The 16,477-nt window shown below is 53.2% G+C and overlaps 1 protein-coding gene across 5 annotated transcripts in view; it reads right to left on the bottom strand.

Moving 5' to 3' along the window:
* Positions 1 to 16,477, bottom strand: part of DPP6 (dipeptidyl peptidase like 6) — a gene marked incomplete at both ends in the record, with an annotated part of 1,026,243 nt that overhangs the window by 128,633 nt on the left and 881,133 nt on the right. For all 5 annotated transcript variants that reach the window (XM_082662523.1, XM_082662525.1, XM_082662522.1 and 2 more), the window contains one exon: positions 796 to 950. In XM_082662523.1, coding sequence (XP_082518649.1) covers positions 796 to 950 — 155 coding nt within the window. The remainder of the gene's footprint in view (positions 1 to 795; positions 951 to 16,477) is intronic.

The following is a 16,477-nucleotide window of genomic DNA, read 5'->3' on the forward strand; positions in this document are numbered from 1 at the left end:
AACTGAGTGGGCGGTAGAGGTTTCGGCATCAGGCCCTCCCTTCACGTCAGGACGCTGTGATTTGCTAACAAAGCGGGCTTTGGCTATCCGTCCCCTGCCCCACTCCTGCAGCCTCGCTGTTCTGCTGGCTTTTTGTGGGAAGCAATTAGAAACAGTATGGGTCAGAACATGACCAAGGACAGAACAGCCCAGGCCCAGGGGACCAGGCGCAGACAGGGGTCCTTCTGACCTCCCAGAATTTAAAAAAGGAACTAGAGGGCTTCCCTGGTGGCGCAGTGGTTGAGAGTCCGCCTGCCGATGCAGGGGACACGGGTTCGTGCCCCGGTCCAGGAGGATCCCACATGCCACGGAGCGGCTGGGCCCGTGAGCCATGGCCGCTGGGCCTGCGTGTCCGGAGCCTGTGCTCCGCGGCGGGAGAGGCCACGACAGTGAGAGGCCCGCGTACCGCAAAAAAAAAAAAAAAAAAAAAGGAACTAGAGGATAGGGTGCCCCCGAGTGGGCAGTGTGAGTTTTTCTCACCACGGACTCACAAGGGAGGTGATGTATTTTGGTTGCAATGAAGCTTAGACAAATGATTAACGGTAGCTGCATTATTTAAAAGAAAGTAAACCTGCCGACAAATTCAACTGAGCAAAAATGGGAATTTAATGCAATGTAATGGGAAATAATTAATCTTGCCTCTGTTTACTGCACTGCTCATAACACATCTGATTATCACAGCTCCACGCTGGGAGACGGCTGGGCGGGGGAGCTGATGAATAATGCAGAGCTGTCCTGCTGCTGCTTCCTGCCTACCTTGGGGTAGTGGTAGGACTTCACGGTCGGGTAGGCGGAGCCGGTGTAGGTGGGCAGCTCCATGACCGGCACCCGGGAGTCGTTGATGGTGGCGTAGGCGAGCCGCGAACCATCTGGAGACCACCAGTGGGCAATGTGGGTCTTCAAAATCTCCTCTAAGGGAAACAAACAAAGCAGAGGACGGTGGATGGCATGGATGGAGTATCGGCCAGCGCTGCCCAGGCACCACGGGAGCTGGACAGAAAATCACGCGCCCCCTTGGGGTCACTTACAGCCTCTGAGGAGGCTTTCCTGTGCCCGGGATACACCTTCATCTCAGAGGTGCCTGGTCTGACCACCAAACCCTAGCACAGCAAAGCCAGTCAATCAAACCCAATCAATCAGGGCCCAACCGAACAGAGGCTAACTGTCTAAAAACCATTTTGGGGGGCACAAATTTGAGTACGATGAGCCCAGCAAGTCCTTTCTGATTGACTTATTATTGTTCTGTTGTGGGTTATTATTTTAAGATGATCAGAAAAACAGAATTAGAGGAGATACATTCATTCTGAAGCAGGGCACACCCAGGCAGAAGCAAGTGAGGAAGTAAACTGTGTTGCAGGTTGAATCCCAGAAAATCGACTTGCAGGAGATGCCGAGGGGTCGTGCCGGCACACAGACCCCCTCACATACAGCCGTGCAGGAGGGGAAGGCGTTCCAAGGCCAGCAGCCTCCTCACTCTGAAGCATGGAGGTGGTTTCACTCCACATGGCAGAAGCACAGAATGGCCTTCTCTTCTACGGGACCAAAGAGGAAACAGCAATCCTCTCAGGCTTCCACCAGGCGCACCCGTCACTCCTGCCCGCCCCAAAGAGTCTTGGCTAATTAGAGTTTTGACTAGGGCTGAGTGCTGTAGGATCTGTTATCTATTCTGGAAAGAACAATTCTGTGTCTTTTGAACAAGCCAAGAGAAGACACTTCCCAGGTACAACTCATCAGAGTGCTAGGGTCAGAGGAGCATCTCGGTGCACAACAGCTCTAAGGTTCGCGGATTCCTCCTTGTACATGCCATGTATTTTTATAAACCAAGTCCCTCTAGGTTTGTTTTTAAAATAAAGATCGATACAGCTCTATAATCACATACTGTGAGTCCCATTCAACGGTCGTTATTAGGTGTAGACCATAAACTGGCTCTGTGAGCCTGTGGGGACAGAAAGGTAACTGAGGTGCCTGAGAAAACAGAGTGAGTGCATCAACCACACAGGGAATGATGTGAATCGGAGCAGAGCCAAGGGGTGATGGCCACCGGAGGGAAGGGTCACAGAGATGAGAGAAGCAAGGCAGCAAGGCCAGGAGCTGGGCCAGCCTGATGGCCTGGCCAGGGGGGCACAGGGATCTGTCGGCTGCAGGATAGAGACGGCCGGGGGCCGGGGGGCTGGGGGGCAGGGCCGCATCAGTCAGGGCCCTGCTGCAGTGGCTACAAAAGCATTCCACAGCCAAGTTCAGGACTGAAAGTGGGGCACTGCAACTCCTTCTCCCAGGAGACCGGCCAACCAGGCAGTCTGTCCCTCCATCACTGGCTCCACTGGCCTGGTTTCTTAGTGGGACAAGCCCCCATGTTGCGTGGGACCCGCAGCAGCAATGCTAGGAGTCAGTCCCTTCAGAAAGTGCTGGCCTCCCCCTAAATAAGTCTCCCTGGCCCTCCGCGGGCTTTCTTCCAGGCCTGCCGGCAGCCTGCAGGGACCCTGATCCACTGTGACCCGGGGCCAGCACCAGACAGTAGAGTCTCATCCGCCACGAAGTCCCTGGCATATCTGACTTCCCATCACCCAGACACATCCCAGGCCGGCAGCACAGCTGATCAGTGAAGGATGGTGAAGGGGCCCCAAGTCCTGGGTTCTGCCTCTGTCCTGCCATCGACCGCGGAGGCCCCGAACATGCCCCCAGCTGTCAAACAAGGGGCACAGCTGCTGCCTCTAATGTGTCCTCCCTGACAGCGTTTTGTGACCTTGCGGCATCTGAGAAATGACTCAGAAGCTTCTGCAGAGCCGATAAAAACCCAAAGGTCTGCTGGGGGGGCGGGGGGGGGGGAAAGGAAGTCAGCCAACCCTCCATTGCTTGTAATTTTCCAATGTCTTTGGCGGCCAGCAAAGTGACTTTCAGGTGCGGGTGTGGAAGGCAGTGATTCAGAAATGACTTTATCCAGCACCACCTGACTTGTCTGGCCGGCGCGTGTGGGACAGTGAACAACAGACTCCAGCAGATGGTCTGCTGGAACAAACAGGCACCATTGGCCATGCAACTTCTGGGGGATTCTGCTCAGTGGCGTCTGTGCTGCAGGGACATCAGGGCATGAGGGGACATCAGGGCACGAGGGGAATCACTGGGAGTGAGCGGGACACAAGGGTCAGAGGGCCAAGGAGGTGGTGTCCGCCTGAAACCAGCTGCGCGAGCCTGGCCACGGCTCTCACGGCGCATTCATTCACGGCCAGAACATCCCCACAGAAAAGCGGTGGGTGCGACAAAGCCTTCTAGAAGAGGCAGCACCGCACAAGAGCAAGCAGACAACACAGTCCCTGCTGACACAGCTCTTCTGAGGCTTCCCTTTGACCCCGAGCGACCTCCTGAAATGGGAGGAACAGCAAATCAGCAGCCTGGGGGGGTCCTGCCACCTTCATCCCCAGACGGGCCCAGGGGTGCAGGAGGGCACTGCTAGCTCCTCATCCACCTGTCATGGGCCCACCTCATTTCTAGAACTTGCCCTCAGACCAAAAGGAAACGCTCCTGCTTTGGTCTGGTCAGTGCAGGGCAGGGGGTCACACAGGCAGGGGTGAGAGAGACAAAATCAGGGGAGAAGGGAGGCCTGATGCTGGGCTGACAAGTACTATTTCTGTCCCTTCTGTCAGCAGATGCCAGAGTACTTCCATTGAGCTCAATGAACTGCTCAGAGAACACAGATGCAGAAGAGGACCACAGGCTTCAGACAATAAATGTGCTGGTCAGAAGGGAATCTGGAAACCACACAGTTCAGGGATGACAAATATCTGGTGTGTGTGTTGGCAAATGTTCCTTTCAATTCCATCCCACAGCAAGATGATCACAAATAAAACAGAAATTCCTCCGTGCCAAAGGCCGGGCCATGCACAATGGGTGGCTTCCGTTTATTTTCCCCAAATGCCCTGTAACACATTGTTCCTTGGTGTTTCTATTCTCCTGTGAGTTAGCTGCTCATTAAAGAGATAAAGTAAGGATAAGAAGCTCTGGGGAAAAGGACCAGGCAAATGAAATCGTGACACTTTTGTGTTAACTGAGAACGTCCCTATTCTCCACATGTTCTCTTCAAGCTTCTAGATTCATGAGGCAGTTGGCTTAAATGCCATGAATCAAATGTAGTTTATGGATAGAGTTTTGCAGGGAAAAAAACCCTATTTCATCAACTAAATTAACCGCATGAACGCTTGGCTTGGAACAACAGGAGAAACTTGCCTTTCTGAGCAAGTACAAATAACTCGTGAGAACGGGAGCATACAGCTTTCCTTCCACCTTCCCTGTCCTGTCCAGGGACCTTCTCAGAATCAAGTAAGAAAGATACATTTGGGGACACTCATTTGAAGAGGCAGAAATTTTTATCCATGCAGCTTAAGCTCACGGCAGGATCTGGGCCCCTTTCCCTCACTTCTTGGCATCGTATCTCAAAGAAGCCAAGTCCACTACATGAGCTGTCATTCACGCCGCACACGTTAAGGGCATATCCATACCCGGAAGGACAAAATCCCCTTCGGGTTCAAGGTGATGAAGGCCAGTCCAGCCAAGAGGAGGAATTCTCGAGTCTTCCAAATGCAGAATAAGAGGGGGCCCCCAAGGTCGGTCCACCACAGTTGCCTGGAATCACTTAGGGAGGTTCTCAGGGAAACGCGGGAACGGTGGGTGCTTTCTGTCACAGACGCTCGGGCCCACTCCAGGCAGTACAGTCAGTATATACTGGGGTGGGGGAAGGGCACAAGCCCCTTTTAAGCAAAAGCTCTGTGGGTGACTTTCGTGTACTTGCCGGTTAATATGTCACATCTGATCAAACGGGCACTGCATTCTGGAAATGCATGCCTATGGTCTGCTGACAGAAAAATGTCACCTGCCATTTCAGTAAACAAAGGATGCTGTTGCCTTAAAGCCACCAGCCACTGCAGCCCACGGTGCGCCCTGAGGGGAATTCAGGATGGAGAAAAACAGGATACTGGCCCTAGATCGTGATGATGCACATCTAGGAATAATTTCAGTGAGACCAGACTCCTGCAATCTTCCCATACATAGAAAAGCCCTACAATCATGAACTTGAGATGTCTGGTTTTTGTGATTAGCAGTACTTTTTTGATATTTGATCACATGATTTTTTTCAGCAAAAACTCCTGTATATCCCGGTTCCTCCCTTTCCTCTTTGGAACAGTCCCTCAGAGCTATCTGAGAGGCTCTCTCCCAGGCTATAGTCCTCAGTAAGGCCCCTGATTAAGACACAACTTGCATCTTTTAGGTTGTGTGTTTTTTTCAGTTGAAGGTCTTATTAGCATATAGGAAACAGGCTTCCAAATTATTTGGGGGGGAGTATATATACCTACTTGAACAGAAGAAGAGTAGGTTCTGCTTAAAAGTTCGTTGTAGGTTGAACTGTGTCCCCCTAAAAGATATGCTATCCTAATCTCTGGTACCCATCCATGTGACCTTATTTGGAAATGGGGTCACTGCAGATGTAATTAAGATGTACATTAAGATGAGGTCGTATTGGAGGCGGGCAGGGGCCCCTAATCTGATATGACTGGTGACCTCATGAGGAAAAGTAAAGAGACACAGAGACAGACAGGGGACAATGCCAGGTGACGGCAAAGGTGGAGAGTGGGGTGATGGGTCTAAAAGCCAAGGAGCAGCAAGCGTGCCACCACCAGAAGCTGGAAGAGACACCCTGATTTTGGACTTTCAGCTTCTAGAATTGGAACACATCTCTGCCGTTTAAAGCCATCCAGTTTGTGGTCTTTTGTTATGGTAGCCCCAGGAGTCCGCACAAGGTCATGACTGTGTTGGCTGCCATAGAACCAGCTGCTTGCTGGGAGAACGCTGGTAGGAGAGAGTCAGCTGAATTCCGCCCTGAAACTCAGCAGGGTGAATTTCTAAGCCAGACCTGACAAGGATGGGGGGTGCCCACTGGCCTAAGCCCTAACAACAAGCTGGCCTGGACCTGGCCTCCTCCGCCCCCGGCGCACATGCACACACGCACTCACGCACTCACACACACGCATCTGATGCTGAGTGTGCTGGGCTGCATCCTGCAGGCCCTGGCACGGACCGTCCCAGCCTCCAATGGGCGGATCGAGTTGGCTTGTCTCAGCTTCCACCCAACATGCTGGGGACCTGCTGTGACTGGGACCCTTCCTGAACCCCAGTCAGATTCAAGGACACTTTTTGGTTGAACACATATTTAACATGTGCCGGACCGTGCTGCAAGCACTTCGCATGAAACAACTCATCTGCTCCTGACAGCCCTCCCGGCGCTAGATCAGCCGCTCCTCTTGAGATCTAAGCGCCTGCAATTACACGCCAAGGTTCCGCCCGCCCTCCTGGCCCGGACCCGGCGCGTCACTGCCGAGCGCTCCCCGCACAGTCTTCAACCAGGAGAGTCACCAGCAATCACCACGGGGACACAACAGCAGCAGGAGTCTCAGAGCCAGGCTCAGGGTCAGAGCCACAGCCCGAGGCCTCCTCGCTCCTCAGACGGCCGGCTCTCCTGCCCGGACCCCTCTCCTGCGCTGTGCCCCCCGAGGCCCCCCCACGCCCCACTGTGTCTGCTCACGCCTGGCAGGGAAACCTCCACCGTCCTTTCCTGAGCCTGATGACCAACGAGTGCGTGTGCGCCCGAGGGACGTCATGTTTATTCTACAGCCTTCACCCTCGCCACATACTCCACTTGCCTTTGCTCATCTTGGATACTCACAAGAACCCTGGATTAAGCCCCTTTTTACAGCTGAGAAACTGGAGGTTGAGAGAAATTAACTTGACGGAGTTGAAGACTGACGGCTCAATACATCCTAAACCCTAGGCCAGAGCACTGGAGAGATGAAATTCTGTAGTCTGAAACGTAGTAAACAGAATATGACCACCACTCCCACCCCTCACCCAGGTGAGCAGAAACCTCGACGGTAGGGGTTGGGGACACAGGTCTCTTTCTTTTGGGGGGAAATTAGAGAAAGCCCTTGGGGAGGTGGCATGTGACCTGTTCCCCAATAACCCATCCTTTCTTTTAGGAAAGGAAGCAATGAATCACAGCTGGGCACATGGTCTTCCAGAATAAAGACCCTTCCCCGCCTCCTGTGTGTAGCGGGGGGAGGTGTGAAGCCAGGTGTGAAGGGGGGAACTCTTGTCCATGGGCTAGGTCAGAAGGTCTGAGTAACTCCAGGTCCTCCTTTAAAGGAAAGGGGGGTCCACTACTGCCTTTTCCCTGCCCTGCTGGCTGGAGAGCAGACACAAGGTGAGACTTTGTAGACCAAGCAGGTGGCAAACGCCACAGTACGGACCTAGGGGGTCCAGAGTAGGTCACAAAGTTCCTGAGGTCCTCAACATCAGACAAATCCACGGAGTTAGAGCTGTAGGTCAATACCACTCGCAAGTAGAAGACAGAGTGCCAGCCATCTAGGGGGTCTGCAAAGGACCCGCGCCCAGGAAAGGACACTCGCTCATCTGTCTTCCGACAGCACTTTAACAAGGAAGAGTGACTTCTACTTCCATTCGCAAGCTGAGGCTGGACCTGCAATCCCCCAGGGGGCGACCTCTGCACCAGATGTCGGAAAATGGGGGTCCACAGGGGTGATGGAGGGTCGTGCAGACCTGGAAGGGCGTAGGGAGAGGCAGCGGGAAGAGACAGTGGGTCACGGGAGGCCGGGGACAGAGGCAGGCTTGCGTCTCCCCGACTGCTGCAGCCCAGGCTTCCCCAGGCCGACAGGCCGCAAGGGACTGGGTCTGGCTGAAAAGAACCCCAAGGCAGACTAGGGGCCGCAAACATGAGACAGAAGGGAAATGAGAGGCTTCAGAGTCCTTTGGGGAACCTGCTGCCGTGTTCTCTCAGGGCTCTTGCAATGCACGTGCTCCTGCAGGACCGGCTCCTGCAGCCTCATCTTCCTGGGGCAGGAGGGAAGGCCAAGACCCACTTTTATCAGGAGCAGAAGGCTAAATCTGACCACACACACACATTTCTATGAGCTGTGCAGCTCGGGATGGGGGAGGGGTGCAGAGACACTTCTGCGTGCTCTCTGCGTTTCTGAACAGCCAGAGGTCACAGACAGCCCCGCTGGGGCGTGGCAACACTGAGAATGCTCACCCCCCTGCCTCCAGCTGTCCGCCATTTCTACACTTTAGCTGTTTCCCGTGTCTGATGCTCCAGCTTACTACTGGGGTGGGCCAGCCACACCATGAATTCGCTGCTGCCTGGATTTTCTGTCGAGAATGCAGTAGTCAGGAAGCAGACTGTGTTATCTTAGAGATACCATGTAAATTCATAGACTGCCTCCAAAAGCAGAAAACAAGATGTCCCTGAATTTATAATTGCTGCAGAAGTGGCTAGACCATCGCTTAAAACAAGAGGTTCACAGGAGGCCTGTGTGTCTATGGCTTCCAAACCCCCCGTCTCGTAAGCTTGACCGATTACCTCTTATTGTTTTTCCCGAGGCCCTGTAGGCTCCTGTGCCACACTTGGTCCGTGAATCTAACTACTGGGTGGACTCATCTGGGGGAGATCTTAGGGTGCACAGCCACTTGGTGTAGACAAACATCAGAAGCATCTTCCAAGGCTGAACGCGTAGAACCCTCCTGACGTCATTTTTGGGTTATCAATGCTCTTTGTCTCCCGGGGGAGTCGCTTACACCTTAGTATAAATTCCTCTACTGAGCTCGACACCTTGCTTGGCGTGGCAGACAGTAGTTTCCAAAACTGGCCCTGGCAACATTTCTGGGACTTGACGCTCTCCCATTAATAAGAGGTGAGGCTTTGGTCCCCTCCCCTGGACCCGGAGCAGTCCTCTGCAGCCGCTGAACCAACAGGATGCAGAAGTGACGTGTGTGGCTTCTAAGGCTGGGTCACGAGAGGCTGTGTGCTCCCGCTCGGGGCTCTCTCCGGCTTGGGCTGCTCCCCATCGAGACCGCCCACCACACTGTGGGAAAGCCCAGTCACGTGTCAGATGTCCCTGCCAGCACAGCTCGGGGCCCAGCTAGCAGCCAGCATCAGCCATGGGACACCTGAGGGAGCGCACCTCCAGGTGGCTCCAGCCCAGCCTCCCAGCTGGTGCACAGGAGAGAGGAGAGCTGTGCCTGCCAAGCTCTGCCCACCTTACAGGGGCCACTGTTTAAGCCTTTGTATTTAGACCACTGAGAACAATTTCAGCTAAGAAAAGCTTTGAAAAGAAAGATGGCGGAGGGAGGAGGAAACCTGGGCCGGTGTGGTGGGCTCCTGTTCCTGCGTGGTCATCTCTCTGGGTTTTCCCTGCTCTCTCCTCTTCACTTTCATCGTGGGCACTTGAGGGAGCTTCCAGCACTCATGCCGCTGCCCTCTATTTACCCGCTCCACGCCCGGGCAGGGGACCACGTGTCAGAGATGTTCATTCATCCAGCTGTCCGCCCACTCATCACTCAGTGGATAACCAAACGTCTAATAAAGCAGACAGAGGACACGCTCAGTGCCAGACACACAGAGAAACTGGCTCTTACGACGTTCTTTCAGTGACTCGGAGAACGAGAACCATGTTTGCTGACTTGTACCCCTCCTCTGAGGAAGCACTTTAGAACGAAGCTCTCAGTCTGAATTCAAGTTTATTTTTGAAGTAGGGGGTCCCAGCGTGGGCCTCGGCCAGGATTCAGACAAATGTGAGGAAGGCAGGAGGTGCTGCTAAGAGCTGGATTTCCCGAGGCTCGGGGACGGGGAGGGAAGAGCCAGCCAGTCTCTGGTCTCTGTGCTGGTCCCGTGGCCCGGCCCTGGGGGCAGAGCCTTGCCTCCTGGGGCCTCCTGCTGCCCCCCGTGCCGGGCAAGAGGGCCCCACGCTCCTGAGCCGCGTGCCTCACGTGTAAGTAGATTCCCGCCCCGCATCCCCTCCCTTACTCTAAATTCTCATGCTGGTGTGAAGGAGGCATTAAGGTCCTGATCAGGAAGATAATCAAACGATAATCAAACACACGCAAACATCAGGGGCCCTGAGATGGAAGGTGTGCTTTCCGGGGAAAAGAAGCCAAGTCTGGAGAACTTGCAGGAAGGTGAACCCAGCAGGGACACAGGCCGGTGGCTGGAGAAGCTGAAGACACAGGGCTCCTTCTCAGGCCCAATCTTGTGCTCATTATCAGAGTTTTTTTCTGAGGAGGGTCCCCCAGGTCACATGAGCTTTGGGCCCCACAACCGTGAGAAATGTCCTAGTAGAATGAAAAGTGACTTTTGGAGAAAAATCCACACAAAAATAGCATCGCCTAAGAAAATGGTTTCCACCTGCTACTCCGGAGGCCACTTGCCGCCTTGGGGAGACCCGGACCCCAGCTCTGATCCCGCGGCTTTGGGCCTCTCCTCCTTGACTGTGAAATCAGGGGTTTGGCTTACGTTACTTTTTCTCACCCTTTCTGAATACGAGCACACCTCCTTACAGGAAAGCACTGCAGAGTCCACATTTTAATCCAGTTTGAAATAGTCAATGTGTCTTTTAGAATAATTTGTATTTCGTTCATCACAAGAGCACCTGCACATACTGGACGGACAGTTAACTGTATGGTGGCGTACAGTTTATTTGGTCCCACGGACAACCAGGCACGGGCCTGGATTCGCAGACGCCCCGACCAGGCCCCACGGCCCATTTCCCCACCCTGACTTAGATGTGGACGGAACTTCCTTTGAGCAGGTTCTAGAATGTCTGCCACCAGACAGAACACCATCCTGTTTCCTGAGCTCCTGGCAAAGTAACCAGCAGCCACGAGCAGAGGGTGGCCAAGGCTGCGGCAGGCTTTGTCTACTGGAAATCTGAGTCTAGACCAGCCTGAAGGCAGGCCCGGGCGCGGCGGGCGCACTCGGGATGTGGCGCGAGGCGCAGAGCAGACCTGGTGCTCGGTGAGGACACGAGCTCGGCCCCCTATTCCTCGGCCCCGGCCTCTCTGAGCATCTCCTGATCTGCCTGCCAACCTGCCCACAGAGGACCTGGAGGTGGCCTCCAGAGCTCCAAAGCTGCTGGCGTGCTGGTGTCAGTGAGTGGGGTCGCGGGCCCTTGTTCAAGGTCAACATTCCCGCCTGTGTGCCCAGGACCTTCCCCCAGTGACCACGCTGAACACCAGCTCCTCGAGCGCTGCGATGCATGCTCTGGGGTATAGAAGAGACCCAGGGAATTGGCTTCTGCCTTAAGGATCTCACACAAAAGGGAAAAACCTTACCAGGGACCAGGAAAAACGAGACCTGCACATAAGCATCTGACTTCCCTCATCCTCAGGGCAGGTGGCCACAGGCAGAAGGGGCTCTTGCTGCAGAATGACTTTGCCTGCATTTAAAAAATCATGCAAGACCCCAAGCAATGAAGGCTTGTCGGCCCAGTGTCAGTTGTGTGCTGTCTTTGGGTGGGGAGGTCGGGTGCAGGAGAGAAGAGGGAGCCTGCGTGAACTGGGCTGGGCTTCTGCAGACACCATGCAGATCCCTGCAGGGCACTCACTTCCCCAGGGGCTGCAGGGGAGGGGTGGGTGAGGGGGGGAGAGGCTGCATGTGATCCTTGGAGGGACCAGAGGTGGATGGGGAGGACGGTGTCGACCGTGGTGGCAGACCTCGTTTTCCTCTGTTCTGCTCTAATGTTCAATGAGTAGCACGTGTGCTAAGTCAGGTATCACACAGTGCTGACCACTGGGTGGCGGTCGGACGGGAGGGTGACTCTGCCCATCCCCGAAGGCGTCATGGAGAGGGACCTGGAGGGAGCCATGTGCACAGCGTCCTGCCCTACACACGTCGGCATGCGGTGCTCAGGAGGGTGGACCCTGGAGCTAGACTCTTGAGCTTCACATTCTGGCAGGGCCACTCACAAGCTGTGTGACCTTAGGCAAGTGACTCAGTCTTTTGGTGCCTCAGTTTTCTCATCTGTAAAATGGGGATGATAACAGTATCTACCTCACTGCGCTGTCGTAAGAGTTATATTAGTTATTATACATAAATACACTAGCAAGTCCTGAACAACATCTGTTATTATCATGGAATGCACATCAGCCTGGGTCTTTGGAGATTGGTAGTCAGGGTCCCAACTGAGGGAGCAGAAGCTCAAATGGAAGATGAGCCTGGACCAAACTGATATGGCCACTGTGGTACGGCCTTGTGTCTGGTGTGCCTGGGCACCTGGTGACAGAACCAGCTCTCCATCAGGGAAACCTCACTATCGATCACCCTCGCCGCTGGTCCTGGTAATTGGAAGAGAGAAAAAGCAAATGGCTCACGCTCCCTGGAGGGCCCTGGTGGGTTTCCTCTGCCTCACTGGGAACAGCAAGCCTCAGGGGATACACTAGCTGCTCAGGGCAAGAAGCGTTGCTGCTTTTTCATTGTTCATTTTGTAAAGCGCTTTTGGGCGCATTTTGTAAAAAGTTATATTGCCTGCAACAAAAAAATCCCAAACCAACACCCACTGAACTCCTCCCCACTTTTCTTTTTTATAATTAATAAGACCTTGGCGAGGATAGTAACGCTAGGAAGACAGGGCTGATCCAGGCAAAGTGAAGAAGAAAGCGGAGGTTACCTCGTCTGGCAGCCCTGACACAGACAGCACTTCACTGTGACCCCTCCCCTAACCCCAGGTCTGGGCCAATCATTCTTTCCTTCTTCCCATCAAAACTTACAGGCAAAACGTTCACGCGTGTGTGTCCACGTGCGTGCGTGCGTGTTTCAGTAAGTTTTCATTTACCCCTCCAAACAACCACTCCAGGTAGGTAACATTATTACCTTTATTTTTCCCTTAAGGAACTTAAAGGGATAAAAGTTTAAATAATGGCTCAAACGACACAGCTAGTATGTGAAAGGAGTATATCTGTGGAAAATACTGAAAGAGACATTTATTTGGTATCTTCCCATCTCCATTCTGCTTTTCCTACCACTCTCCCACCAGAGCCCCTGTGCCCACCTGTGATTTTGGATCCTGTGCGTGCCACTGAACATGAAATGAACAGGAACTTGGTCAGCAGATCGCAAATCATCCCCCCCCACTGCTACTCTCTGCAAGGCCAACTGCCAGGTGGTCAGGTAGCCCTGGAGAGAGTCCGCCATTTGTGCCCTGGCACTGACCAGAAATGGTTTTAAGTTCAGCTCCTGAAATGTGTTCCATTTAAAAGAGAACGCTCCACCACAACTCTTGGATAGTAACTTAATAATCTGTAATAGTGATCGGTTGAGGTAAAATGTATTATCAACCCCACAGTGATTTTTAATTTCCTTAGACAGTCAGATTTTTCTTCCTCGTATTTTGCCAAAGCTGATCATCCTGTTAATAATATCCACAAGAAAGTTAAAAATGACTGACATTCTGAAATTGGAATTTTAATTGGATAGTGACTTAACTACCAACTGAGATTTACCGCCGTTTGTATTTATGAAGAAACCATTTCTTAAAAGTGCTGACTATTTTGTCCTCTTCTGAAAGTTAGAATTTTTCACCACAAAGCAAAATTATAGCCTTAAAATTATATGTAACATTTCTTTTATACATTGACTTCAGCTTTAAAATTAGAAGATGAGAATATTTCCTTTTAGGATGCACTGCAGAAAAAGCTCATTACATTACATATTTTCAAAGAAAATCCTAACAGAGCAATAGTCACCTTAATCAGCCTGAGATAGTCTGCATAATTATTTCTTAATATCAGTGAAAACGTATTTTAAAAATAATGGATATCAAAAACAATGTGCATCAGGAAATTAGGTCTCAAGTTTTTGTATTTATTTCTAAAAAAGAAAGTTAATTAACTGAATTATAAACAGCACTCGGAACAGTTTCCACACCCATAACTGCAGCAAATTATGAAATAGTCTTGGTTCTATTGTTCAAAGAACGAGAGGCTGCCTTTCGACTTGTACAGATAGGTGCTGACTAGGGAGACACAGTTCAGAAATTCGGCGTGAACGACGGGGGGGGATCCAGGTCACCCCAGGTACGGTCACACAGTGGGCCACGCTGCCTTTAGCGTGGACGGGAGGCTGCAAAGCTGGCAAATCTCTGAGCTCAGGGCCAAGCCACTGCCCACAGCCCACGCCGTCCCCACCTGTTCCCGCCCCCTGAATTTCCCGGTCCTGCACCTGGCCTCAGCCTGCAGTCGCTCAGTGTGCCTCAGGCTGAAGACGCGAGGTCCCAGTTCCAGGTGGGAAGGTGAGCTGTACTCTGCCCCAAGCCCAGACCACGTACCCGAGCGGAGAGTTCTTCCTCCGAAACCAGCTGTGCCCGTGGAGGGGAGAGGACGGAGAGGTGGTGGCGATGGTCCGGGGGAAGACCCCACTTCCCCCCCCTCCCCTCCCCCCCCTTCTCTTGAAGCAGCCGAGGTGGTTGCCATGGCCTGAGCGGGAGGGCTCCATGGATTTCACACGGGGCAGTCCTGGGGGGTCAACAGGTGTGTGCTGGTACTACGTGCACACCCAGGCCCTCCCAGGCTGGCCCCCGGCGTGCACCTTCGTGCGCCCGCGTATAATATTAAGCCGAATTACTGAACAATGACACGAGTCCCGTAAACCCTCGCTAAGTCCTGTTTTGTAACTTGGGCAACCCAACAATTGAGGACTACATTTTAGTTCTGCAGTGTTCAGAGGAAGGAAAGGCAAGATTCAGAGTCTGGGCGGGGCTGGAGGAGGGGGAGGGGAGGCCTTGGCGGAGCGGGATCAGGTCGCCCCTGGGAGGCCTCCCACCTCCTGTGTCCAGAGCTGCTCAAATCCAGTGAGAAAGACACCCCAGGCCGGAGGGCAAACACGGTGCCCACACGGTGCGCGGCACACAGTGAGTGCTCAATAGATGTCTTGAACTAGACTAAAGAGAGGTGATCAGAGCCAAGGGGGCCCATCCCGTGGGGTCACATCCGTCCATAGGGCTTCCCCTGCCTTTGACGTGGATCCTACAGACTTCCCCAGCTCTCTAGCCCAGCCTGCGCGTCCAGGCCCCGGGACAGCCTGAGATCAGAGCAGCACCGACAGGGCATCGTCCCGCACAAGCGTCCTGCAAACAGGAAATGCTCCGCAAGTGAGAGCGTGAGAACCACCAGTGGTGGTGCCACAGAAATACCCACGACGGCCACATTCACGGGGTTTCCCGGGAGCCAGGACGGGAGCTGGGCCGAGCTACCCGTCTTGGTCCACGGCTCACTTTCTGGCAAAACCCCAACCCTGGTTAAATGCTGGTCACCACCAGAGTGACAACTGTCCCCCACTCCTAGGTCCTGAGCACCGCTGTCCCCTACTGTGGTGGCCCGTGCTAAAAGGTGGGGTGAAGGTGTGCTTCTGGGAGGGTCGTGGACACCCAGGGTCAGAAAAGTGAAATGGAAATCGTTCTGTTTGTTACCAATGTGGCATTTTCCGAGAGCAACAGCACAAGCAGCAACAGCCGTAACTCAGCAACAGCCTGACAGTGACCGTGGTGCTGGGCGCTGCACGGGTTACTGCGGATCCACAAGGCGCCACCTCCCACCTGCCAGAGGAGGCGGGTGAGGCTCCTGCCCAGGAATTAATTCGCTGCAGTTCGGACAGCGGGTTAAGTGGTGGAGTCAGTCCAGGGCTGCCAGACCCCAAGACCCGTCTCTTCCCACGACACGACTCTCACCGGATGGTCGACTTCACCTCGACAACTGCAGGTTGGCAACCTTCTGAGAGCCTAAGATTTTTGGTCCATTTATGGAGTGAAATGCAAATATATACACTGTAAAGCAGACAGGGCTGGAAGGCAAATGGAGATCAAGTGGTTCAGGGCCAATTACAGAGCAGCTCTTCCAGGGGGTGAGGTCAGCTTCTCCCTCCCCGGGACCGACGGGTCTCTGCTCTGGGTGAGCTTGCGACGGCACCCGGTACCCTTCCCACTGCCTTCTTCCGGCGCACTCATTCCTAGCTAACCTTCTACACTACCAGCTCTAAGTGGAGCAGGAACTGTGAGTTCCCGCGGCCCTGGGAATAATGCAGGGCAGGAGACAAAACTCCAGTTCTGAGGAGCTGACCCTTGAGTTAGAGAAGGGCTCCAGTGGGAGTCCCCATCCTCTGAGGGAACTCACTTCTAAGATAAAGGCGGTATATTTTAGTTGTGTTTTGTAGGATCAGCAGTTCTTTAATGAATCTTCTCAAATTTGTACAATAGTTGGCTGAAAATTTCAACTTCATTTTAGAGTGAAATGCAACAGTCACCATGAGTTAATTCTCCCTTTGCCAAGATGCAAAGAGCATACGAAAGTCTAAAATCAAGTGAACTCTGCTGTTTCCTCTAATGCTTTTTGGCCAAGTGCAGTCCAAAGGAAAGGGGCTGCCAGCATCTCTCTGTGAATAAAATAACTGCAGGTAGAAATTTCCAGAAGCCTGAGAAGAGTGTGCTAGTACTTCTGGGGTTGGGGGGATCTCACAAGGGAGGGGCTTTGTTAACAAGCAGCCAACAGGACCAGGCGCCAAAGGACATGAAGAGAAGGCAGAATCCACTGGGGCTGTGTCCTCACCGCAAACACG

This window comes from Grampus griseus (assembly GCF_964374135.1).
Source record: "Grampus griseus genome assembly, chromosome: 9".
NCBI classification, from domain to species: Eukaryota; Metazoa; Chordata; class Mammalia; order Artiodactyla; family Delphinidae; genus Grampus; species Grampus griseus.